Source organism: Canis lupus, chromosome 8, assembly GCF_048164855.1.
Source record: "Canis lupus baileyi chromosome 8, mCanLup2.hap1, whole genome shotgun sequence".
NCBI classification, from domain to species: domain Eukaryota; kingdom Metazoa; phylum Chordata; class Mammalia; order Carnivora; family Canidae; genus Canis; species Canis lupus.
The window spans coordinates 69,956,625-69,981,660 of record NC_132845.1 but is presented as its reverse complement, the minus strand read 5'-3'; the positions used below and the strand labels follow the sequence as shown (position 1 = coordinate 69,981,660).

Here is a 25,036-nt window from a genome sequence, read left to right as displayed (position 1 = left end):
AGGTGGGTGCTCTTTAGCTTGACAGGAAGGAAATCCTTCTCAGAGGGAGTATGGCCTGAGGGCTGGAGTGCTGTGACCTTGAGTAGGCTGTGTCTCCATTGCCCAGGGACACAGGAGCCACAGCTGGACCTCTGCTTGCAGGGAAGCATGGGCTGGGGTGAGGGGGTAGAGGAGAGGGTCGAGGGGGTGGGAGGGTGGAAAGACCCTCAGGCCTCTCCCAAGTTTGAGTCAACCAGCCTCTCCCACTGCCCAATCCCTAATGTGGAGGAAACCTGCCCCCCCCCCCCCCCGCCCCTACTGACCTGGCCAAGAACACCCTTACTCTCTTAGCCAGGGACCAGCTCATCTTGGCATCCAAAGCCCCATGACTTCCCCAGCCCCCATCTTCACTGTGTCCCCGCGAAAGGGGCCCCGTCTTTCTCCTGTTTTCCCTCCCCTCCGCCAGCCTTCATTCTTGACCCCAGGCGTCTGCTCGGGTCACCCCTCCCCCTCCCGCCGGAGCCCCGCTGTGGGGCCTGGCGCCTCAGCTCCGGGCCTCCTCCAGATTCTGCCGCTTGCCTCCCCACCTCCGCTGGACGGGGTGCTGGCTCCCCAAACGACAAGGGCTGCGTGTGGGCTGGACGGAGGCTGGGGGTGAGGAGGTGGGGGTGCCTTGTGTGGTGCCCCCGCCTTCCCCAGGCCCAGAGGAGCAGTGTCCGAGGCCAGGGCGGAAGAAAGGACGACAGGAGAGCCGAATGCAGTCCCTAAAACAGGCTCTTTAATAACATTATGTCTTCACTGAAGAGCTTTGCTTTTCCCGCCCAGCGCGGGGCGGCGGGGCGCGGGGCGCGGGGCGGGGCGGGGCGGGGCGCGGGGCTAGTAGAACGAGTACTGGTTCTCCACGGCGCGCGCGCGGCCCCGCGCCCCGTCCCCCGCCGCCGCCTCGGGGGGCTCCTCGGCGCCGCCGGGCCCCGCCTCCAGGAGGCGCTCGGCGCTGTTGCTGCGGCTGCGCGCGCTCAGGGCGCCGTCGGCGGGGCGCGGGGCTGCGGGCGCGGACGCGGCCGAGGACGACGAGGCGGACGAGGACGACGCGCCCGCCGCTTCCGACGGCGAGGCGGGCGGGCAGGCGGCGGCGGCCAGGCTGGAGAAGTAGTGCTGGCCGGCCGGCTCGCTCCAGCAGGCGGGGGGCGCGGGCGCGGCCGAGGGCCCCGGGGCTGCGGCGGGGGGCGCGGGCGCGTCAGGCCCAGCCGGGCACCCTCGCCCCGCCCCGGCCCCCGAGCCACACGGGGCCGCAGGGGGCGCGGTGCCGGGGCGGGGGCAGCCCCGCCTTCGCTCGCCGCATCCCGGCCCCCGCCCCAACTAACGTCGCCGCTGTGGGCAACGGGGCACTCACAACGCGTGTGCCCGACAGCCTGACCTGCCCCTGCCCCTCCTCCGCGCTGAGCCCCCCTTTGCAGGAGCCCAGAGAACCCCTCGGTGCTCCTCTGAGCCACCTCCCTCGGCCTGCCCCGAATCACTCAGGACCTGGCCGGGCTCCCCGGGCTGCCACCCTCTCTCCCATCCTGGTGGCCCTGCGGGTGCCTCCTTTCCCCTCCTGCCGCCCCCCACCCCGTCTCTTCTTGAGCTATCCCACAGGCCAAGTGGGGGGCCTTACCGGGTGGGGGGCCCTGGGCACGCACATAGCTGCGCAGGGTGATATCTGCAGAGCCCCCGGACTCCAGGGGGATCGGGTGGGTGTGGAAGTGGCGCAGCATGTCCAGCACAGACTGGAACCACAGGTGCTGGACGTGGCACTGCCCGTGGCCGTTCAAGGACAGGCGCAGGTGCTGTGGGCACAGGTGGGGGGAGGTCAGAGATGGAGTTCTGGGCTAGCCAACTGCTTTGCAAGTACTTTTGGGGGTGACTACAAGTACCAAGTGTCACAGGGGCATATGGGGCAGTGTGAGAGCACGCGGGCACGTCACACATTGAGCCCCATCTCAGGGGGTCGCTACTGTAGTGAGGATGGGGAAGGAAGGGAACAGAGCCAGGCTGGGACTGAAGGGAGCCATGCATTTGTCCCTATGCTAGAAGCACCTGCATCCTGCCCTTTGCAACCCCATCTCTAGTTTCCAATAATCCCAGAAGGTGGAGATTATAGCCTCCATGTTAGAGATGGGGAAACTGAGGCATGGGAAAGGAGGGACTCCCCCCAGTCACAGAGCTGGGAAGAGAATGCATTTGTGTGATTCTCTTGGCCTTGCAGGCTAGGTGCTGGCCTGCTGTTCCTGCACAGCCAAAATCCAGGGGGCCAGAAACAACCCCAAGTCTAGCTGGGGAGGAGGGACCAAATGTCCATCTCAGCTATGCTGCAGTGGGAGTATCTGGAGCATGAGGAACAGAGCTGGGTCCTCTGAGGGTCCCCGGGGCCCGCATGTGACAGGTGAAACTCAGGCCTGTGGTCTCTAGTGGTGAGCCACAGGTCTCTGGCTTCAGCCCTATTTTGTTCAACACGTGTCCCGCAGGAGGAAGAGTGGCTGTCTCTGGGGGGTGGGTGGCAAGAGGGTCAGAGGTAGCAGGGTTTTAGGGTATGCATGTGACTCCAAGCCCAGGAGGAGGGGAAGCTGGCCTGGCCCCTTACATAAAGGACAGAGAGGCCCTGAGGGTGGAAGATGGTTGCATGAGTGAGTTCTGCTACTCAGCATGGCCAGAACTTGCCAGAACAGTGTAGTGAACCCAGGGAGCATTACTGGCAGCCAGGGCAGGGGCTCAGCTGGAGAGAACAGCATAGTGGGGGCCTACGACAGCCTCAAGTCTGGGTGGGTCCTTTGAAGGCAAAGGCCTCAGTAGAGCTGGGCCTCAGGGGGCAGGTGCATCTCAATTTTGCGGAAAACCTTCCAGACATTTATTATCAGAAGGTGAAAGGAACTGCCTGGGAAGGCAGAGGTCATTCTTCCTAGGAGGTGTGCAGGCAGGAGGCTGGAGGTCTTGCTCTACCCCACGACTAACTTGTCAAACCCTGGAAGTCACTCCGCTCTGACAGGGTGGCAACTGGGGCAAGTTTAAGGCTGGGTCCTGCCCTAGGAAGGAGAGGAGCCTCCCACCCTGCTTCACCACCCCCACCATGCCCCACAGAGGGCTGGGCGCCATCCTAGGCTCTGGCTTGGGCAGGAGTCAGATCCAGGCCCTCCAGGGAGGCCGCCCGGGGCGCTGCTGGCCCAGCAGTAAACTTCGGGCTGCCAGGGACAGCGTTAAGCGCCTGGTTGCCAGAGGAACTAGTTAAGGGCAGCTGCTTTCCGAGGTGTCCCGGGGGAGGTGCTGCCTCTTCCACGGTGGGCCAACGCTGCCAAGGAGAGATGCCCAGGGAGCAGGGGAGGGCCTGTGCCAGGCCAACCAGGAATTGGGACACTGACTCCCAGAGCAGGCCTGCAGCGGGAGCCCTGGGGTGCTCCCTCCTCCAGCAGGGACTGATGGGAACTGTGTTCTGGGAGGAGCCGGGGCCAGGTCTGTATCCTTATTGGAGATTTGGGATGCTGGGGGGAGCTGGGTTGAGGTTCCGGCTCATTCTGGTCTCAGTGTAACCACAAGCCATCCCCTACCCCAACATCATCTGACTTTCCTGTCATGTTTTCCTTTGCCCCTTATTATTATTAGCACATTGTTAGCACACAGTATCCTTCCTCAAGAGCCCCCCATCTAGGCACATTGCCCTCCCCACTTGTTGTGCCCTGTCTGGATCTCCTCAAGGATTCTCCATCCATTGTACGCCTCAGGTCACCAACCCCCTTATTCTGGCTGGTGGGCTCAGGAGTACCCCCAGCTCTGTGGCCCTGTAGACTCTGCATGACTGTAGGGCCCAGTCCACCTCCTCCTCTCCTGCCCAGCTCTTGAAGGCCCGCCTGTGCATGGTTCTGTGACCCTGGGCCTGCCACAGGCCTGGCTCAGAGCTGGGGCCCAGGAGGGGCTGGTGAACTGACCCTACAGAGCAGGGCAGAAGGGGAGTCACCTGGGAGTGGGTGGGGCGGCATGGTTGTGGTTGACCTCAGCCCTGCACCAATGTGGCTGTGCGTAGAGACCCTCAGAAACCTTAGTGGTAAGCGATCCCCAGTGCACAGGGTCAAAGGCAAACCCTTAGAAGGGCCTGGCTTCCTGTGGGCTCAGCTACCAGTGAGTGAGTTCCCCATCTGGATAATTAAGAAACCACATCTGGGGCTGATTACACTCCTCAGGGCGGTGGGGGTAGGGGGATGCAGGTGAGGTGAGGGCACGCCTCAGGACGATACCCCTCCCTCAGGGCTGGCCATGCTGCTCCCCTGTGCCACCCCCACCCCCGACTTGCCTTGGCCTTGCCCTGGAAGTTGAAGGTCAGCACGTACTCCCCAGGCCGAGTCTCACTCTGACGGATCACGAAGAGGCCGTGGCTCCGGGGCCCGCCTGCTAGCACCAGCTGAGCTGCCCTGACCCGTGACAAGGTCCCGTGGAACCAGGGGTAGTCGGAGAGCTCCAGCTCAGGCTCGGCCTCGGGTTCCGGCTCTGCTCCCTCTTCCCCTGTAGAGGGGTGACAGTGTGAGGGGCCTGGGGAAGCAGAGGTGTGTGTGTGGGGGGAATGAGTAAATGAGAGAAGAGATGCAACAGCTGGTTGAATATTTGCCCCTAAAACGCTGTTTGAACGGTCTTAGAACAAGGCAGGGAACCGGCCCGACCCACTTGTTTGGCATAGGAGGTAACCTGAAGCACAGGGAAACCGAGTGTCCTGGAGTCACTCTGTAAGTCAGCAGGAAACCTGGGAACAAGTCGTCTCCTTGTCCCCAGTTTCTGGTTCCAACCCTTTACGCTCCACTCCTTCCCACCAGCATTTTCCATGGAATCCAGGGCCTGGGGGAGGGGTCCCCTTCCCAGACTTGCCTACAAAAGGCAGAACTACCAAGTTGCCATGCGCTGGACCTGGTCGGGTGAAACATCATGGCTTCTGAGGCTCAGGAAGGTCCTCAGGGGAGTCTGAGGGCCTCTGTGGCCTGGGATGGGGGTGGGGAGCCCAGGGAGAGAAGACTGTGTGCATCATACCTGTGTTACTGCTGTCTCTGCCGCTGCCACCTGGGGATTCCAGGGTCTCCAGGAAGGTCTCCAGTGGGACGTGGACCAGGGATTCCCCAATGCCATCTCGAGCTCGGCTGTGTGGAGCTGTCACCACGGCTGCCATGGTCTCTGGGGGCCGGGGCTGGTCCCCTGCTGGAGAAGTAGCAGGTAGGAAGCCATCCGGGACCAACCACCCCCTCTAACCTGCCCTCCACTCCTCTAGCCAGCTCTGCTCCCCACATACCATCCGTCAGGAGCTCACAGCTGCAGGAGGCCACTCGACTGGCCAGACAGCCTCCCTGGGCACAGGAGAGCTCAGCGTCTTCCTCACTGTCCCTGCAAAGGCAGGGAAGCACAACGGTGTCCTGCCATGGGACTCGGACCCCAACCACCAGCTGCTCAAGGAGCCTCGGGATGGGATGGCTGACAGTTCCACGGCCAGCAGCAGCCCTATCCTGCTCATCTGGGTCCCTCTGCCTCCATGTCCCTCTGTTACACACTGTCAGCTTGCTCTGTGGCCACGATGGACATGGCCCCAGCAGGTGTCCCTCAAATGATGGCAGGGCAGCTCCCTTCCCTGCCCCGACCTTTGTCTCCCTGTTTGTGATATGAGGTGTCTGGGATCCCGCCAGCTCCAAAATACTGTAAAGTGAGGTTCGCTTTCCCAGGGGCTGGGCGGGGTGGGGGGGTGGGAGTTTGCAGGGCAGATGGCTGGGTGGCAGGGGAGGGATTGCAGCCATTTGGGGGATGGAGCAGGGAGGGGGGTCTGGGAGGCACTCAGGCCTTTAATTGTGCTTCCTCAAATGAAGCTGTTAATTAGAAAGCAGCAGCCCCTCCCCCGGGCCTGGCTCACCCCATTCACCAGAAGAGCTGCTGCCAAATGCTTGGCTGTTGGCCGGCCTACCCCTCCTGCTCCTGGCCTTACGCCTCCTACTCCTGCCCTTTGGATCTCTCCTGGATCATGAAGCCAGCCTCCCTGCTGCTCCTCCTCACATAGCTGACTGTAGCTGCCCTCTGCTTATTACCAGCCATGGCTCCCCGCTGCCATCGACCTACCAGCTTAGCTTCCAGGCTTTCATCAAAGTCCCCCTCATCAGCTCTACCTCTGGCTATCCAAAGGCCTTGACATCCTCTGTGAGTCCCAGGCCCTCGCACACCTCACACTTTTGGCAGGCCTGGGGTCCCCTCTGCCTGGCTCAGACCTGCTCTTCCTTAAGTCTTGGAGGAGGGGAGTACTTCTACCAGCATATCAGCTCTGAGCCCCAGGGCTAGGTTTGGGGCCTTGCCTCTGTTCCATCACCCCTGGCCCTTCGGGCTCACCCCATCACTGCCCACCTCCTATTGGTCTGACTCCCCTGGAGTGAAGACAAGTCTCAGGCCAAGTTTCTTCTAGGTCCTTAGGCCCAGGCCATGTGAAGCAGGCCTCAAAGGGTCTGTTGGGGCTAGGGGTACAGATGAGCCTGGCCAGGACTACAATGAGAAAAGCCCAGCTCCCAAGCTCAGCTCCTGCCCTCACGGGAAACCTCCCCATGGAAGGGGGGACCACGGGCACTCCCTGGCCAGCCCCCCACATCTACCCATTCTAGGGCCATCTGGGCACTCACCCGGGGTCCACACAGCCCTGGATGTCAGCCACCCACGAGTGCTTCTGCAGTGAGTCGATGGTCTCCAGGATATACTCAGCTCCATTCTCGACCTAGGAGGGGGGGCCGAGAGTCCAGGTCTGTCAGTGCCCTCAGTACAGAGCCCCAGAACACTCCAGGGCAAATGGCTCGTCCCAACCCTCCTCCACAGGGGCTCGCTGGTGCAGGCAGCCCGGAAGACAGTGGGGTCACCACCCCAAGCCTAGGCCAGGGTCTCGGGGTGGAGCCTTGGCCACACTTTCAGCAGCCTGGGGCCCACCAGTGGGGATCGCCGGGGATGATGTCTGGCCCCACTGACTCAGGTCCTCAGGCACTGGAGATGCAGCCTCTGAGGAAGCCACGGTGGCCTGGCACCCAGGAGATGGGGTAAAAAACATCACAACCCTCAAGTCAATGAAGGGCCCAGCTGGCCCCAGCACACGGAGTTGAGGGGCTCCCACACCTGAGTGCCTGGAACTCTACCTCTGTGGCCAGGCCACTGGGACAGGCAGCGCCCACAGGGAAAGAGAGGAGGAGAAAGCCCTGCTGTGGCCCAGAGTGTAATCCTGCACAGACTTTATCTGATGACCTTTTCCCAACAGCCCCTGTGAGGGAGGTGGGAGGTTTTCCCCATTTTACAAAGGAGAAGACTGAAGGTCAGAGAGGTCAGATGACTTGTTCACACCAGCACTCAGTGGTGGTGCTGGGACCTGAACCCAGATCTCCGTGATGCCAAGGCCCCGGGCTCTCAGCTTCCTGTGTGTGTCCCAGTTAAAATACAGCTGCTGCCTCCCAGCATGTCAGGGCTGGGAGAGCCTCAGGGACCACCTTCAACCCCTATCTGATTAGATGGAGAAACAGAGGCCAAAGTGGGGCCAGCAGGAAGCACAGTCCCCCACACAGTGGCAGGCTGGCTGTTGGAAGCGAAGCTCTGGGCCTGTCGCACCCAGCGGACAAGAATGCCAAGCAGGGAGGGACTGTGTCCTCAGCCCCCGGGCCTGGGGTGACTCAGGGTATGGGGTTGGCAAATGTTTGCTAAATGAATAAGGGAGTTCATGGCTAAACAAACAGGGACAAGTAAAACATAAACCCAACGGGGAGCCTGTGGAGGAGGGGGGTGTTCCATGCAGCTCTAGGTGGGTGGAACCAGGCCTCCTTGGGGGCTTGGCTTCACAAATGCCCAGTGCTTTGAGGAGGCCCCGGGCCACAGCCCTGGCAGCCCGGAGCCGTGTCCTCAGCAACCCAAGCAGGCCACCCTGGTGTGGCGGAGCCTGGGAAAAGGACGGGCTGCCCCCAGACCCACCTCCCCGGCCACCCCCAATGCCTTTGTACCATCTGTGGGACGGGGCAGGTTCCCACACTCTGGTGCCCAGAGACCGGGTTGGGGGGGGAGGCATTTGCATAACTGTTGTAGGCCATGGGGTGGGTATAGGCTGGTTCCAGTTGGGGAAGGGAGGCGAGGAAGTGAAACTCAGAGGAGCTTCACCAGGCCAGGAGGAAATGGGAAGAGAGGGCCCCAGATGGTGGGTGACACCCAGAGCACGCAGCCCTATGGGCCAGGCCCAGATTCAAGTCCTAGCTGTGTGCCAGACAGCTGGGTAGGGTCCCGGGCCCCGCCACCAGAGCTCCTGCGGCTGGCTCCTTACCCTCTTTCCCACTACGCAGCCTCAGGCTGTGCTGCCCACGGTGGAGGGCGGGGGAGGGGGCTGGGGTGGCCAGGGTATCTGTGGGGCGGGGGCGGGGGGCTTACCTTAAGCACAAACGTGTTGTCTTTCTCTGGCATCTCCAGGGGCATAGTGGTGCGGACCTCAATGATGGCCGAGAGAGGGATGCTGACTTTGGGTCTCGAGGCCTGGAAGGCCAGGGGAAGGGACCGTGAGAGTCACCCAGCATCTCCTGAAACCCTCTGTCCCCCTCCTAACCCTCAGCTTAGAGCACCATGGCAGCCCCAGCATGGGGGTATTCCAATCACCAGTTCACAGATGGGTGAGTGGGGGGGGGGCGGTTCAGGGAAACAAAGGGACCTCCCCACACTGTCACACAGCGAGGCACAGACAGAGCTGGAACCGACATCTGCTTCTCCCAGCTCTGAGCCTGGAGGGGAAACGCCTCCCCAGACTGCCCTCCCGCCCCGTGTACCCACATCTGTGGTTTTTGACCCCAACCCAGACTGAGAAACAGATCTGACACCGTGGCCCACGATGTACACACTTTAGGTAAAAGTGTTTCCGAAACAAACGTCTCACCAGACAATGTTTATGCTGTGCGTGGTGCAGTGAGATAATTTCTAGTTTCTCCTAGCTCCTTTGAGAAAAAAATGCTGCCCTTCCCCTTGAGACTGGACTTTCCAGAGCATGGCTCTGGGGTCCCTGACTTGGAACAGGGCTCCTGAAGCTGGGCATGGCCATGTCCCCAGGTGGAGGTCAAGGGACCGGTGTGGGGTTTTAAGCCAGGTGAGCTGTCAGGGCTTCCAGGGAGGGCCACTCTGTGCTTGGCTCTCTCCACTCTGCTCCAAGGCTCTTGGCTCTGGCCCTCAAGTCCCCAGGGCTGGTTTAAGACTGTGCTTCCCGGCAGGGCTTGGGCTCTGGGACAGGGACTTTCTCAGGAGGAAAGGGAAGCGCCACACATTGGGTGGGCAGGCTAATGGGAATTCCTGGTAGTGCTGGCTGCCATCCAGCGGATGCAGGGCTGGGCTTGGAGCAGTGCCGAAGGGCCGCAGCTGACCAGGGCAGGCCATCCTACCAGCCGGCAGGGCAGGGGGTCGTGATCTGGGAGTAGAGAGAGGAGACACAGATGGATGGTGCAGGCCTAGACTGGGGGCTTTAACTGGGCTTCCACTGGCCGCAGGTGCCGATTCCTCTGCCTGGTGCTTGAGATGCATCTGTCCTAGCTAGCCCAGTAGTGGCCTTTGACCCTGCACCTCCCCATTCCCACTCCCTGGCCAGAGCCTGCAGGTGGTGTCACATCTCTAGCCTTTCCTCACTCTGCTTGTGTCTCCAGAGATGCCTGTCTTGGGGGCTCTGCTCCTGGTGGACATTGATGCAGTGCAAGCTTCTGTCCTTAGGATTCCCAGAGCGAGTGCTCACTCCACTGACGTTTACTGTCTGGTTCTGCACATGGAGGTTTCCTGATGGCTCCCCAACAGCGTGGGGCCAGGCCCTCTTCTCTCCGGGGCTGTCCTTGCAAAGGGCTCTGGGGCACCTGAGGCCCAGGAGGCTTCCTGGAGGATGAGGGGGCAGGAGGCCAGAGGCTTGACTCATGGGGCCAGGTGAGAGCAAAGTCTGAAGACCCCAGGAAAAAGTCCCGGAGCCTGCAGACCCCACACTCCTGTGCTCCCAGGGTGCCCCCAGGAGCAGGAGATCTGGACTGTGGGTGGGAAGGCAGGACTAAAAAGGCACCGGGAGGCGGTGTCCGCAGGGAGGCCCTGAAGGGGCCCACTCACCCTGGGACCCAACACATTTGGAGAACCTGACCTAAGACCTCAGCATGGTATTGTCTGCCTTCCTGGGGGGCTCGCACCTGAATTCACAAACCCTTCCCTGGGAAAAGGAGGGTCTGAGGCCAGATTGGGCATTAGGAACCCAGCTGCCTGTCTTCTTCCAAGGTTGGGAACGTGAGCCCTCAAGAGCCCTGCCCTCTGCCAGCGGTGAATGGTAGGCCGGGAGAGGCTAAAAGAGAGGCGCCAGCTGCTGCACCCCACCCCTCCCCAAGAGCAGCAGACGCTATTTACAGCGGGGCAGCTGTAACTGCCACTCAGGCCCACAGGCACTGAGCCCTGGGCCTCTGCCCTTTGGGTGACTCTGGGCAAGCCCCACCCTGCCTGCCCCACTCACCAGGCCCAGGTCTCCCTTCTGACAAGTAGCGGAGCTGGCTTGGTTGTCTAGGATTTCTCTGAGGGGCCTAATGGTGGGTGCCCGGCAGGGAAAAACCCCTTGGGAAGTCATCTCTCCAGACTCCATGCACCCAGCCTTGGGGACCCACACCCTGCACCTCCAGGGAGTAGAGGCAAGGAGGGGCACCCAGAGTCCTGACAGATGAGGAGATGGAGAGAGGCGAGAGGCTCAGGGTGACTAAAGGTGCCTGGGAGTAGGGGGGGAGGGCTGGGTGGTTCTTGGGGTGCTGCCAGCTGCATCAGCACAACCGCCCACCTTTCCGAACCTCCCAGCACACAAGCAGCTCCCACCTCCAGCTCCTCCATTCTCAGGACCACCAGGGTGGTGAGTATAATTAGCCCGGCCCCGCCACCCCCCAGCTCTGTGACTTTGGGCAGGCCGCACCTCCTCTCTGAGTATTCCTTTGTTCTCTCTTGGGTGACCTGGGGACCATGATGCCCCTCCCCGCGGCTGGGAGGCTGGGGGGAGGAGGCTGTGTACCAGGCTCAGGGCTCAGCATGCGGGCGCCCTCAGAAAACGGGTGCTAATGTTACAGTTATTCCCAATTTCCGAATGGGGCAGGTCTGCCACCCTGCAGGAGGCCCCAGCTGCCCCCGGGGCTCCCGAGGGGAGGGTCATGGGGCACGCGGGCGGGCGGCAGTGCTGGCCTCAGCCAGGCTAGCTTTCACACCCTGGGCGGCCGGCCACCGCCCTCGCCACCGCCCTCGCCACCGTCACCGGGGCGGCTCGCGGCTGCAGGGCTGCAGGGCTGCAGGGCTGCAGGGCTGCAGGTCGGGCGCCCGGGCCGCCGCGGGGGGAGGGCGGCGCTCACCTTGGGCGGCACGAAGAACTCGAGTCGGAAGCGCTCGCCGGCCACGGCCCTGCGGAGGAGCAAGCGGCACTTCTGCCACTGGGCCGCGCCGCCCGCGCCCGCCGCCGCGTCGTCGGCCACCATGAAGCGCAGCGCGCCCTCGCGCTGGATGTCCACCAGCTCCACCTTGGCCGCCAGCGTCCGCGACAGCCGCAGGCGCCGCGTCCACTTGTCGCGAGGCTCGGCGGGGGGCTCGGCGGCCCTCGGGGCGGCGCCCGCGTCGGGCTCGGGCGAGGCGCGCCGGTGCCACATGTCGCGCACGCCGTCCACCACGCACAGGCTCATGTTGCGCAGCGAGAAGCCCTTGCGGACGCGGGCCTTGGCCGCCGCCTGCGTGGACACGTCCTCCGAGCTCCGCGAGTGGCCGTAGGCGGCGGCCTTGAGCGCGGCGGGCTCCATGCGGGCGGGGGCGGGGGCGGCCACCAGCACGCGGCGCACCTCCTCGCCGAACACGTCCAGGAAGTTGGCGGCGAAGTGGCGGGAGAAGGAGGCGCCGGCGTCGGGCGTGTCGTAGGCCGGGTTGTCCCGCAGGAAGCGGCAGAACTTGTGCGCGAAGTCCACGGCGGCCGCCTGCGCGTGCAGCTCGCAGAACTGCCGCCAGTCGGGGACCGGGGCGGCGGCGGCGGCGGCGGCGGCGGCGGCGGGGCCGGGGGCGGCACCATTCATGGCTCCCGTCCCATCGCAGCCCCCTGCGGCTGTGGGCGACAGGGGAGCCGAGTGACTCCGGGTCCTCTGCCCTTCCGCCCTCCCCCGGGGGTCCCGGGGCTGCGTGCTGGGCTGGGGGGCTGGGGGCAGAGAAAGACGACCAGGGAGGCGGGGGGGGGGGCACTGTCTGCAGGAGGGGACCCCTCCCCCCAGCCCCCAGGCGCACCCTTCAAACGGCATGCTCAAGGTCGTTTCTGGGGTGCCAGGTGCCCTGATGCAGGGTCCTCCGAGCCCCCTACTTAGCTTCCCAAGCTGACCTCTCCTGAGGGCGCTCAAACGCGCTGGGCAGGAGGAAGTTGTGAATCCTCTTGGCTCTTGCCTTCGAAATATGCCAAGAACCCAACCTTTCCCCACTCATCTTCTGAGCTGCCCTCCAGGGGCCCCCCTGATCTGTTCCCGCCCCTGCAGCACTTCAGCAGCCTCTTCACTGGTCCCCTGGAACTTCACCTCACCCCTAGTCCATTCTCCACCCAGGAACACACCCGTCGCTCCCAAAACAAGACAGATCAGGTCCCTCCTCTGCTCATAATCCTACATTGGCTCCCATTCCACTCAGGGTAAAAGTAGAAGTCCTACTCATAACCCGCAAGGCGTCACAGGATCTGCCTCCACTTACCTCCCTGAGTTGTTTATCTCCTGCCACTTCTCGCCCACTCTGCTCTGGCTGCTGCTGGGTCCCACCCCAGGGCCTTTGCACCTGCAATTCTCTCTGGCACTTGCCTGGAATGTCCTTTCTCCTGCACTCCCTTACCAGGGGCTGCTCATATACCATCTTGTCCAATAGCCTTCTCTGACCACCACTCTACTAAGGAATGTTCCTGCTCCACCCAGTGCTGGTGTCTGCATGCCCTAGGCCTGCTTACTTTTCTCTGCGGTGCTTATCCCCATCTGACATACCATTTGTTCCCCTGCGTGGTTGAGTTGTCCTATCCTGCACTCCCTTCCACACCCTTCCCCTGAGAATGCAGTGTTTCAAGTGCCTTTGTCCCTTGTGCTGGGCACACAGTAGGCACAGTAAACACTAAGTGAATGGGGTGCCTGGCTGGCTCAGTTGGAAGAGCATGCGACTCTTGATCTCAGGGTCCTGAGTTCAAGCCCCACGGTGGGTATGGAGATTACTAAAAAAATCAAGTAAGCGCCTGGGTGGCTCAGTCCATGAAGCATCTGCCTTTGGCTCAGGGCATGATCTCAGGATTCTGGGATCGAGCCCATATCGCGCTCCCTGCACAGTGGAGAGCCTGCTCTTCCCTCTGCCCCTGCCCCCTGCTTATGCTTGCTCTCTCTTGCTGTCTCAAATAAGTAAATAATATCTTTTATAAACAAACAAACAAACAGATAAAACAAAACACTGAATGAATAAATGAATGTGTCCAGAACACCAGGCATGTCACAGCTGTGACACTGCCTAAGCCCTCGCACGGGGCCTGAGAGCACACAGCTTGTTAGTGACAGGCCTGGGACGCTCACCCTGACTCTAGGACCCCAGGGAGTTACCCTCTAGTGTTTAAGTAGGACCTGTTTTTCCTACTGGCACTGAAGGCGCTGCCCTCTCAGGCTTCTTTCCATCCCCATGGTCTGCAGTCTACTTGTGCTCCCACTTTCTGAAATCCTGCTCCCTCCAGAGCTCCCATTCAAACCTGGCCTCCTTTTTTTTATTTTTTATTTTTATTTTATTCATTCATTCACGAGAAGAGAGAGACAGAAGAGGCAGGCTTCTTCCTCATGGAGCAGGGAGCCTGGTGCTGGGCTCGATCCCAGGAGCCTGGGATCATGACCCGAAGGCAGATGTTTCATCAGCTGAGCCACCCAGGCGCCTCCAAACCTGGCCTTCCTGAAGAGGTCCCAGTGCAGGGATTGCAGCTCTCTCCTTATCCAGCTTCCTCCTGTTCCCAGCCTGTCCAGCCTTTATCATTCTGACTCATCAAACTACTGGTGTGTCTAGGCATTTGGGGGCCTTGCCTCCTTGTCCCCCAAGGTGGCCACTGTCCTGGGAGCACATGTCCAGCCCACTGTGTTTATGTATTCCACCCCTGGGCCCAGGCCAGGGTGAGAACTACCAGTGGCAAGGAAATGGGGTAATGTGGTCCTGCCCTGTCTTGGGGAGCCCCTGTCTGAGGGGGCCAGCCTGATGTTAGGGGAACTAAGACGGTCATCATGCCCTCACCTCCTGCCAGGATCCCCACATTTCCCAGCACGGCCTTTCCCTCAGAGCTCCTGGGAGCACCATCTCATCTCTCCTCTGGGATCCAAACTCTGTAATTAAATGCCTGGTAAAAAATAGCTGCCCCGCTTCTGTAAGATCATCTGCAGGGCTGCTGGGCCATAGGGCACCATGGGAATTCCCTCTCAACTCGGGGCAGCCTTGGCCATCGATCTGCAGTCGATAACCACAGCACAGCCCTGGGAAGGAAATGGGCCACTCGATGAGGCTACTTAGCACAAGGGACAGTTTTCCGAATTGCCGGAGCTGCTGAGAGGCTCTTGCCTGGTAGGAACTGGGGAGGAGGGTAGCAGGGAGTTAGGAAGGTTTTCTGGAGGACGAGGGCAGTCTGCAATGGCCTTTATGACAGGGAAGAGGGGAGAGGATGAAGGAAGGGTGACCTCGTGCAGGGATGAACAATAACTGGGAGCGGACTTATACGACGCAGTGGGAAGGACTGGGGAAGGAGGGCTGAGGCGCCCATGCACCTGGCTCCTGCCTTGCTCTTCTTCCTTTCTTCATCTGGCTAACTTCTACTCATCGTTCAATAATTAGTCCAGGGGCCACTTCCTCCAGGAAGCCTCCCCACCCATGTGGCATGGGAGTCTCCTCCAAGCTCCCACAATCTCCTCCTGTAAGCCCCTCTAGCAAGGTGCCAGTTACCAGGTGCTCCAGGTGTCTGCTCCCATGTGCGTCTCCTCATCTGGTACAGACACTCCTTGGGGGCAGAAGGCAGGCCTGAGTCATATGTCAGGAATGAGGGTGCAGGTTGGAATGCCCCTGCCACCACCACCACCAAGGCCTCCAGGGAAGGTGGAGAGCCTCGGCCTCGGCCTAACCTACTTAGAAGGGGGCACATTTTGGGGGAGAGAGTCCTTCGGCTAAGCCCGAGAGGCTCTGTTCCTGTGCTCTGAGCCCATCCATTCACCCCGGGCGGTGGTGCTCCCCACATTGACAGCTTCTCCCCCTGTATTGCCAGGAGGGTCAGACTGGGCAACACAGCAGCCTGGGAAGGGCTGGAGCTGGAGCTGGAGCCAGCACCAGCGTGGATACCCAGTTGGCCCCCCAGAGGTTGGGGAGGGGGCAGGAAGGAATCAGTTCCAATGAGCACCTCTGCACACCAATCCCTGGTCCTCCTTGTTCTTCCCGCTGGTTGAAGGGGCAAAGTGGAGGTACACGGCCCTGGGGGAGGCTCTCACAGCATGGGTCCAGCCAGTCCTCACTGGACGTAGGAGTGGGACTCAGAGAAGGATCTGCCAAGGGAATGGCGGCTGTGGCTGTGTCCTGGGTGGGGACTGGCCTGGGAGGCGCTGGGAGGTTAGGCCTGCATTGACCTCCCCTACCCGCCCTTGCTGGCCTGAAGCCCTCAGTGTCCCCTGGGTCTGGCTGGAGCTACACAGAAAGGACAGGGGTTGAGCCTCCAGAGGTAAAAGTCACCAGCAGCAGGGTGAGCAGGGAGCCCCACACTAGTTACAGATGCAGAGATGGAGGCCTAGACCTGGCTGGAAGGGGGCTCAGTCCTGGCAGGGGCAAGGCTGTGCTCACCCCAACCCAACTGCCCTTGGAGCCAAAACTGGGATGAGACAACTACTTGGGATCTTGGCTGCTCTGGGCCCAAGGCTGACCCCACTGCTCTCTGGGTGAGTGACAATGACCACAGCTCCCACCGCCGAGCCTGTTTCCTCACTTTAAAACGGGGAGGAGGGGTACCCCTCCCTGGAAGGACAGCACTAGGTGGCTAGGTACTGTCATGATCCATGTGTGGCCCTGGGCAGAGCCGGGCTTCCCCCACTGCCCACCGCCCAACCTCTGGGTGCAGCCAGGAGGCCTTTCCAGTCCTCTCCAGGGACCAGCCCGTGTTGTCACCCAATTAATGAGACACAGCCCGCTCCCATTCTGCAGGTGACCAGATCCAGATGTGTGAAAAGCAGAGCCTCAGGGGGAGGGGTGGCCAGTGGTACCAGAAGCAGGGTGGCCGAATTCACCCTGGCCCCCACTGCCTGGCTGGCCTGGAAGGTTTATGGATGAATTCAGCTGGGCCTGGGCTCTCCCTCCTCCAGTGGCTCCTCGGGGACCCCCCTTGGTCTTTGCCCGTGCCACCTTCCTGCCTGGATAGCCATCCTCACTCTGTTAACTACTCAAATTCTCCTCAGCATTTTAGCCTGTGTAAAACCCTTCCTTCCAGGAAGCCTCCTGGGCACTGGAGGGCACTGGCCCTCCCTCCCTGAGCTCCCATGGTCCCTGTGGCCCTTGGCCCTCTTGCTTCCGTGGGCAGGGTCCCAGCTTCTCTGTCTATGGCCCCAGGGAGCCCGAAGAGGCCTGCTGAGTCAGTGCGGGAGGGCGCTGGACTGGGCAACAGGAGAGCTAGGCCCTGTGTCCCCTCAGACCTTGGCTCCCCATCAGTGAAATGGGGTGCTGAACAGTGGCCTCTAAGGCCTAGAGCTGTCATGGTCCTTGGACACTGATGACTGAGGCTCTGCTGTCACCCCCCTGGGACCAGGGATGGGCAAGGCTTGCCTCTCATCTTCGGGCTTCTTCTCCTGAGGACTGGGGCCAGAGACAAAGGGTGACCACCCAGAGAGATCACCCTCCCCTGATCCATGGCCCCACAGTTTCGAGGCTCTGATGACTTGCCCTCGCTCGTCATTTTTTGTTCCCATTTTACTAGGGCCGGAGTGCAATGGGAGGGAGCTTCCTGGAGTCGAGATGGGGGAAGCCCAATCAAGTGCTTGCCTGTCACCTTTCCAAGCCTCCGACTCTGCTAACCCTGCAGCAGGGAACCCAGATGGGAGACCCTGCCCCCACCCCCAACCAGCTAGAGGCCTGGGAGAGGGGGCGGCTGGCCTTCCGGTGGTAAAAATAGCACTCACAATTGGAATACAAAAAAAAAAAAAGGCCAGTCATCAGCCCCCGCCACACGCCACACGCAGTTCCGGACCCCACGGCCAGGTCATTCCTTAAAATATTGATGAGACAGCCTAGCCACCCCCGCTAATGGGCTGACGACCAATCGATCCAACCCGCGGTGGGCAGAGGTCTGGGGAGCAGGAGGCAGCAGCCTGGCCCACAAACTGCAGGGGCCTCAGGGCCTCGTGTGCAGGAGCCCTCTCTCCGGAACTTCTACTGCCACAGGAGACATTCTGCCCCCAGGGAAGGGAAGTAGGCCCTGCAGTGCGAGCCAGCCACCCAGCACCCCGAGAAGCTGTCCTGTGGGGGCTGCCTCCAGGGCAGGCCCTGTGCAAGCTCCTCCATCACCTTCTTCTCACTCAGCTCCATGCTCAGGGGACACCTGGACAGCCAGGGCCAGAAGGGGTGGGGGTGAGGGTCAGAACTAAGGGTGCTCTGTTACGTGCTGGGGTGGGCAGTGCCTCCCCCTCCAAGAACCATCCACGATGGGGAAGCTGTGGTCTCTACTTGGGGCCCTGCCACACAAGAGAAGACAAGACGTCCCTCGGCCTCAACCATACCCACTGACGTCCTGTCCTCCGGGCCTCCCAGGACTGGCCTGGCTTGGCTAACCCAACCCCACACTTGACCACGAACGCTCCTTCCGTCCTCCATCCTGCTATCCTTCCAGCTGACCTCCTGGCCTCTGTGGGGACTGTCCCCTCCAGCCCCCACAGGACCAGACAACCTTTGGGCTAGTTCTTCCACCAAGAGTGCCTTCAGCCCTCGGGCTGCCTGAGTCTCCCGGGGGTGGGGTGGGGTGGAGCACACCAGGCAAGTTCTCTGGTTGGGTACTTGGGTGTTGGCTCTCAAGCCCAATCCCCACCCCACCCCACCCCACCCCCAGAGTGCGTCCCCTCAGGACAGGCTCTGAACCAAGGCCTCCCTTGAGGGAGGTGGGGCTGGAATTTCCCCACCCTCCCACACAGAATATCTGCGCTCACCCCATGACCCCTGAGGAGGCACAAGTGGGCATCATTTCTGGTCTCCACAACCTTGAACCTGCTGGGACTTGGCTGCAGAGTGGGTGTGGAGGAGGGCACTCGGTTAATGACAGGGACAGGACTCTTGCCCTGTATGGGCAGCAGTGTGTATGTGTGTGTGTGTGGGGGGGGGGCACTCAGGTGGGCCTGGCTTTTCCGAGCATCAGTTTCTGTAGCTGTGAAGAGGACCATCCTGCTCCCCCACACACGGACTGCTTCTTGGTCCAAGGCCCATGCTGAGGAGCAGCGCTAGGAGGAGGCTGTCAGAGCCGGAGCAGCTCTGCACTCAGGGCTTCCCCCGTGCCTTTCACACACTGCCAGCCTTTGCCACTGTGGGAGGGTGGACGCCCTTCCCGCCAGCCCCTGGGCTTTCACTGATGCCCCCAACCTGGACAAACCCTGCTGGCTCTGGGACCTGCAGACCCCTGGTCCTTGGGGACCCCACTGCCCGAGTGTCTCCACACTTCCACATCCGGTCTTTTGACACATGGGACAGTGGAGAAAATTAACAAATGTGAGAGCTGGGGGCACCTGGCTGGCTCAGTTGGAAGAGCATGTGACTTTTGATCTTGGGGTTGTGAGTTCTAGCCTCAGGTTGGGTATAGAGACCGCTCACACATAAAATCTTAAAAAAAAAAAAAAAAAGGTAAGCAATTGGTTAAGAATCGAAAGTTCCTCTGCTTCTATTTCATAAATGTACTGCACCCATTCCCTCTTGTCCTCTCACTGCTCGGAGCAGATGGTTACAGAACCCTCTTCCCTGGCCTCCCTGTTTCCCACTGTCCCCCTGACTGCCAACGAATACAGCTCTGCAGTGTGGCTCAGGTCTTTTGCTAGAACCCACATCCAGTTGAGCTTTGTCCCTGTTTCAAACCCTTCTCCCCTCACATCTTCCCTGCCAGGAAGAAAGGATTTGCCCATTTTACTGATGAGAAAATGGGGTTCCTGCAAGGGAGATGACTGGCCTATCATTTACTGGATTTGTACTGGGTTCTACTATATGTCAGGAGACATGCGGATGGGTCCGGGCCACAGAATGAGCAAGAGGGGAGGGTGGAGCTGAGTCCAGATCTGTCTCTCTCTGCAGCATGCTACTTACAACAGGGCCCTGTCCCAGTGGAGCTCTCCTCTGAGGGCATTCTTGGGGAGGGGGGGTGAGGGGGACCCAGTCCTGCCTCAGGAAAAGGCAACGAGATGCCCACCCTGGGAAAGGGCACTCTGACAGGCTGGAGGGCAGGGGAGTGAGCTGGGCCCTGGAGGATATAGAAGTCAGATAAGCAGGCAGTGGGACCCAGAACAGGGAGCTATGCTGGGGCTTGGGGGCTTAGGAGGGAAGCCCATCCTCCTTCAGGAGCACCTGGTGCTGGACAGTTCCTGGATGAGCTATATAGGTGGAGTGCAGGCTGGGATGGATCCAGCTGCACTGGCCCTGCCCTCCCCGGGTATAGAATGGAGGCAGCCCCTCTCCAGCTTGAAGTCTCTCCCTCTCTCTCCCTGCCATGGATCTCACCTAGGCTGGATTCATCTCCTTCCTTAACCTCCCTGGCTCAACCCCTGAAATCTGCAAGACACCCCCTTCAACTCCTACTACCCAGCCCACCAGTCTGCCTTCCGACTTTTTCATGACATCATACATACCAGTGGCTCCTAACTGAGACCTCAGTACCTCCTTTCAGTTCTGAGGATCCCCAAACTCTGGGTATCAAGGAAGCTTATAAAGCTTCCCTGGGTCTTTGAACAACTGAATTCCCAGCCTGGCTAAACTCCAGGCACCTCAAACTCACCACTTCCAAGTTCGATTACATCCTTTTCCTCCAACCCCTGTTTGTTCTCTCCTCGGAGTCTCAGCACCCAGCCTGGCATTGCCTCACCAGCTCCTACTCCTCTGCCCCGACAGCTGCCAGGCCCCTGAGCTGGTGGAGGCCTTGAAAACACCCACTGTGTCCTTTCCCCGCCTCCACCCTCACTCTCCTGCCCTTTTACAATAGCACCAGACCATGAATCCCAGCAGGTGTTATATCCACCCCTAGGTGGGCCCTATACACAGGGGGTCGGAAGTGTCTGGAAACCCTGCAGCACCCAGAGGATGCTATACTCCTACACACTGATGCTCTGCTTTGCTCTGCCCAAAAAGGTGTGGGCCGTAACCTCCTCTGGATAAGGAGGGACACCTACTTTCCCTTGGGATGGAGCGCAGCCATGAAAACAGACCTAGCCAGGTGACTGGGGAAGAGAAACTTTCCCAAGGCCCCAAGGCTGCCAACACCCCTTGGTCCCATGTGGACCATGAGGAGCAGGAAGTGCAGCAGCCCCCCAGACTGGACCAGAACCCCATGGGCACAGCAGCCAGGAGGCCCATGGCACCTAAAACCCCAATTCCCTACCATCCAGGATAGGTACACAGTGCAAGAGGTAATGACCAGGCTCTTGTCAGAGACAAGTAGCTCAGAGGCCTGGCTTGTTGGTTGAGTGACTCTGGCCCAAGTCATTTCACTTCCCTGAATCTGTTTCTTTCTCTGTAATAATAGTACCAAACCCACAGGGTTATTGTGAAGGTTACATGACAAACAGCAGGACGCCCTTTGCTTGGCACATCAACTCAAACCCAAATGCTCAGCCTTGGCGGAAGCCCGCTCTTCGGGATGTGTGTGTGTGTGTGTGTATTCTCCCTAGAAGACCACTATGGAGGGAGGAAGGGTTTAGAAAACTCAGACACATTTCCCAGGATAGGCAGGAGGAAAAGCATGTATGTACCAACCCTCAATTACTTAGAAGCATTCATCAACCCCACTTCAGAATCTCTTGCCCACCATCAGGCATGCCCTCTAGGGGGAGACAGGGGTAGAAGGCAGCAATTTGTGGGAAACTCTGCCTTCCAGACCCCTATAAACTCCCTGACTCATGCCAGCCTAACAGCACTGCCCGTACTGCCAGACCTCTCCCAAAGCTGCTAGAGCTGGAAGGTTCTAGGTCACTCCACTGACCAATCGCCTCCTGGACAGAACAGGGAGGTTAGGAAGGAAGAGATCTGTTGAAAGTGGTTGCAGAGTTTGGGGGGGCGGGGCACTGACACAGCCAAAGCCTCTTAGGGAGACCTCTCCTCCCGCCTCCTGCCCTCACTCACCCCACGGTCAGTGTGGTGTGTGCTGGAGGGGGCAACTCTTGCTGGTCACCCGGCCACGAGGGAGGCAGCACCATCTCCCCCGTACAACGCGCAGAGGCGGGGTGCAGCCAGGTTTGCCCCCCAGCCCCGGTCGGAGGTTCTCCCCAGCGCCCAGTCGGTGTTAACAGATTCCTTCAGGTACTCCCGAGGCTGGCGGCCCGAACCGCCCTGCCCAGGTCCTAGGGGACCCCAGCCACTGCAGACCTCTCCCTCTGAGGACCTCGCTCGGCGGGCTGATGGGGGCGGATCGGGTCCCCGTCTCTGCCCGCGCGGCCCGCAGGCTCCTCAATGGCTGAGGCCGAAGGGCCTGAATGGAGGGCACGAGCCCGCCCCTTCTTAAAGGCGCCGGCCCCTCGGGCACCCACGGCGTCCTCCCCGCTACCGAGGGCGGGCTCGGGGAGCTCCCGGGTGGGCGGGCCGGGCCGGGGACCCAGAGCAGGACGGCCTGGGCCGAACCGAGGGCGTGCCGGCCCGGCGGTCGCGGACTGGGCAGGGCCTCCCGGGGCCCGCCCCCCGCCCTCGCAGCCCGGATTCGAGCCCCGGGCTCCCTCGCGACGCTGCCCAGCCGGAGACCCCTCCTCCGGGGGCCCGGCTGCGCTCGCCCCGCCGTGGGCCCTGCGCCCTGGGCCCGAGGAGGGGGCGGGGGCGCAGCTGCTCCGGAGGCGGCTCGGCCCCTCCCGCCGCTCCCGCCGGGCCCGGGGGCGGGGGTCGGCGAGTGGGTCCCCGCCGGGGGCGCATCCCTCCGTCGCGCTCCCTCCCACCCGCGCACACAAAGACGCCACGCGCGGACCGGGGCGCGTGCGGCCGCGCTTCCCGGGGCAGCCGCGCGCACACACCCGCACGCCCTCGGGGACGGCCCGGGTCTGGGGAGACGGATCGGGGAACTGAGGACAAGCAGGCCGTACCTACAGGCGCGCAGCTGCGACCGGGCGGGCCGGGGCGCCGGCGGAGCGCTGCCCCGACCGCGGCCCGGCTCCCGGGGCCCGGCGGCTCATGGCCCGCGGCGGGTTCGGGCTCCCTCCCGGCGGGCGCCGGCTGTGGCCGCGGCTCCTGCTTCCCTCGTCCGCAACCTCGAAGGCTCGTGCGCTCCTCGCGGGCCCTGCGCGGCCCCGGCTCGGCGGTCCCGGCGGCCGAGCCCCGCGCGCTGCGAGCCCAGCCCCGCGCCGCGCGCGCCCCGCCCGCTCCCCTCGGGCCCCCCGCCCGCGCGCCGCGCGCCGCCTCGGCCCCGCCCCCGGCGGGCCCCGCCCCCTCCCGCCTGGAGCCGCGCCGGCCCCGCCCCCGGCGCGCCCCCAGCCCCCCGCCGAGCCCGAGCCGCGCCCGCCGCTGCCGCCGGCTTCCCTGGGGCTGCGCTTGGCCGGGCGCTGGGGCCCGGGGATCAGGAGCCGGCCTGCAGCCGCCCCTCTCGGGGCGAGTCTCCCCAGCGCGTAAACATGCCCCTGGAGCGCGGCGGGTGGGGGCCGGGTGGGTGGCCCGAAGAGAAGAGCCGGGTGCAGGGGGTGTGGGGGCCCCTTGGGGTTGGGCGCCCGGCGGAGGCCGCCTCTGGCTTGGACCTTCCGCCGTGGAAACAATGGGAGCCTCGAGGAGGCCCAGATGTCGCAACCGGGGAAGTCGACGTCTGGTTCTCATAAATCCCGAGGGCGAGCACCACGCCCTCCCCCTGCGGTGCTTCCCCCGCCCGAAATAGCCCAGGGGCTACAGGGCTGGGAAGACCCGAACCCTGCCCGGTCTACGCACCTTCACCGGGACGGGGAGACTGTCTCCACCCGGAGAGATCTTCAGAGGTCAAACGGGGCCGATGCGAGGGAGACACAGCGCTGGCTTCTTCACCACTGCTGGGTTCTGCAGCCCCAAAACCCAAGGCATAGGTTAGGACAGAGAGCACTCTGGTTAAGAAGACAAAGGCTCCTGCTGGTCTTCGCGGAGCAATTGTGGACTGACCCCTGGCGAACTGGGGCCTCCAGGAGGCCAATGAGGGGGTCCGGGCAGCGGAAGGGCGGCTCAGACTTCAGACCTCCTCCTTGCTCCTGGGAGGCGGGGAGGGCCCCGGAACTCCTCCTCCCCTCCGACCCCTTGCCTCCTGCCCAAGCCCTCAGCCCTCACAGGTGGTTAGATAAGTTCTCCTCGCCCTTACAAAACCTTCTGCAGCCTACCTCTGGCGGTTCTGTGCTGGGCCCCCCATCTCCTCACTAGCTGAGTGCCTCCACCTGTTCTCTTCCACCCCTAGAGATCTCTGACCTTTGCAGAGAACCCTTTAACCTTTCACAACGCACTGTCACCTCTGATATCCCAGGAAGCAGGACAGGCAGAGAAGGGTTTTTATCCCAATCTTGTGGACGGAAAGGGTAGGCCTTTCTGTGGGTTGGGGACAGTGGAGACTAGCCAGGAGCCCTCACTTCCCACCTCCCAGCCCTGGGCTGCCCTCCTCAGGGGTCCTAAAGCAAGGAGGGTCTCATCTGAGGTCCTGGTACCTCGTCTCACACAGACCAGCTGCCCTCTCAGCGGCACCTGGCCAGCAGACACTTAATGAAAGCTTAGACGTGGACCAGCTATCGATTGGAGCGGCACAGAGGCCTGTACTCCTGGCTGGGAACCAGGAGGTCTGTGAATGAAGCCGTGAGAGCTGTGGGAGTGTGTGTGGGTGGCCTGGCTGCAGACCCCACACCCTTCTGGGAGATGGGAGAGCTTGGCCCCCATGGACTAACCTGGTTCTGAGTAGTGGGCTGAGCTCTGCTGGTGGGCTGTCATTGGCCAGGGAGGGCAGGACACTAGGTCTGATCCCCAGGGAGGAGGAAGTGAGGAAGAGCCAGTTGTTTGTGACTCTGACCCACAAGGAGGAACTGGTGGGAGATGTGGAAGTGGCAGGAGGGTGGAGGGTATCAGTGATTGGGCAAGACCAGCTCTGCCATGCGGACAGGGATGAGAGCCAGGGAAGACAGGTTCATCTGGGGTCCCTGAGGGCAGGAGCCTCTGGGACGTTGGAGGAAGTTCTGATGGAGCAGATGATGAGGGGTGCTGAGGGTGGGTGTCCCTGGATGTACAAGCTCTAGAGGGACTAGGACTAAAACTGAGACAGGGATAGTACATGGGACTCTGACCTGGTGGACTGCGGGGTGGGAGCTGGGTGTAGAGCCAGGCAGAGGGCCACCTGGCCAGTGGGGCAACACCAACCACCACAAATCCAGAGGAAGCCCCTTGGTCTGGGTAGGAAGAGACCTGTGGGAGTAGAGCTGGGCTAGGGCTTACCGGTGGCTCAGGGGGTCCCCATGCAAAGCTGGCACTCAGGGGGCTTGGGCATGGGCTCTGCAGTATCTGGAAAGCAGGGGCCCAAGGGAAAGGGACATAGAGCACATGGCTCCACAGCACCCTGGAAAGGGAAGGAGGGGTTTCCCAGGAGCTGTCATCACTCATTCAATGTCATACATCCAAATGCAGCCTGATAGTTTTTTTTTTTTTTTTTTAAAGGAATAGATTTCTCCTTTGGATTGGGTTGCTTATCTGCTCAAGAGAACTAAGACATTTTGGGTTTGAGTTTCAGCAAAGGTCTGAACCCACTCACAGAATTCCTGGGGGGGTGGGAAAAGGAAGAGACCTCCTGTGTGCTGGGGGTCATGCCTCACATCAGCAGAGCAGCTGAAAGGTC

General features: G+C 61.6%; 1 protein-coding gene across 3 annotated transcripts; it reads right to left on the bottom strand.

Moving 5' to 3' along the window:
• Positions 1-855: 855 nt before the first annotated feature.
• On the bottom strand, positions 856-25,036 carry SH2B2 (SH2B adaptor protein 2). Of its 3 annotated transcripts, none has more exons than XM_072837356.1 (10): positions 24,099-25,036; positions 23,131-23,235; positions 11,361-12,094; positions 8,407-8,508; positions 6,639-6,730; positions 5,279-5,370; positions 5,023-5,187; positions 4,298-4,506; positions 1,634-1,805; positions 856-1,193 (listed from the first exon to the last, which is right to left on the bottom strand). In XM_072837356.1, the coding sequence occupies exons 1-10, from the start codon at positions 24,802-24,804 to the stop codon at positions 856-858; spliced, it is 2,715 nt and encodes a 904-aa protein (XP_072693457.1). In that variant the 5' UTR covers positions 24,805-25,036. The 3 variants fall into 3 exon arrangements, with proteins under 3 accessions (XP_072693457.1, XP_072693458.1, XP_072693459.1); XM_072837357.1 differs by having other exon boundaries at positions 5,023-5,184; XM_072837358.1 differs by lacking the exons at positions 23,131-23,235; positions 24,099-25,036.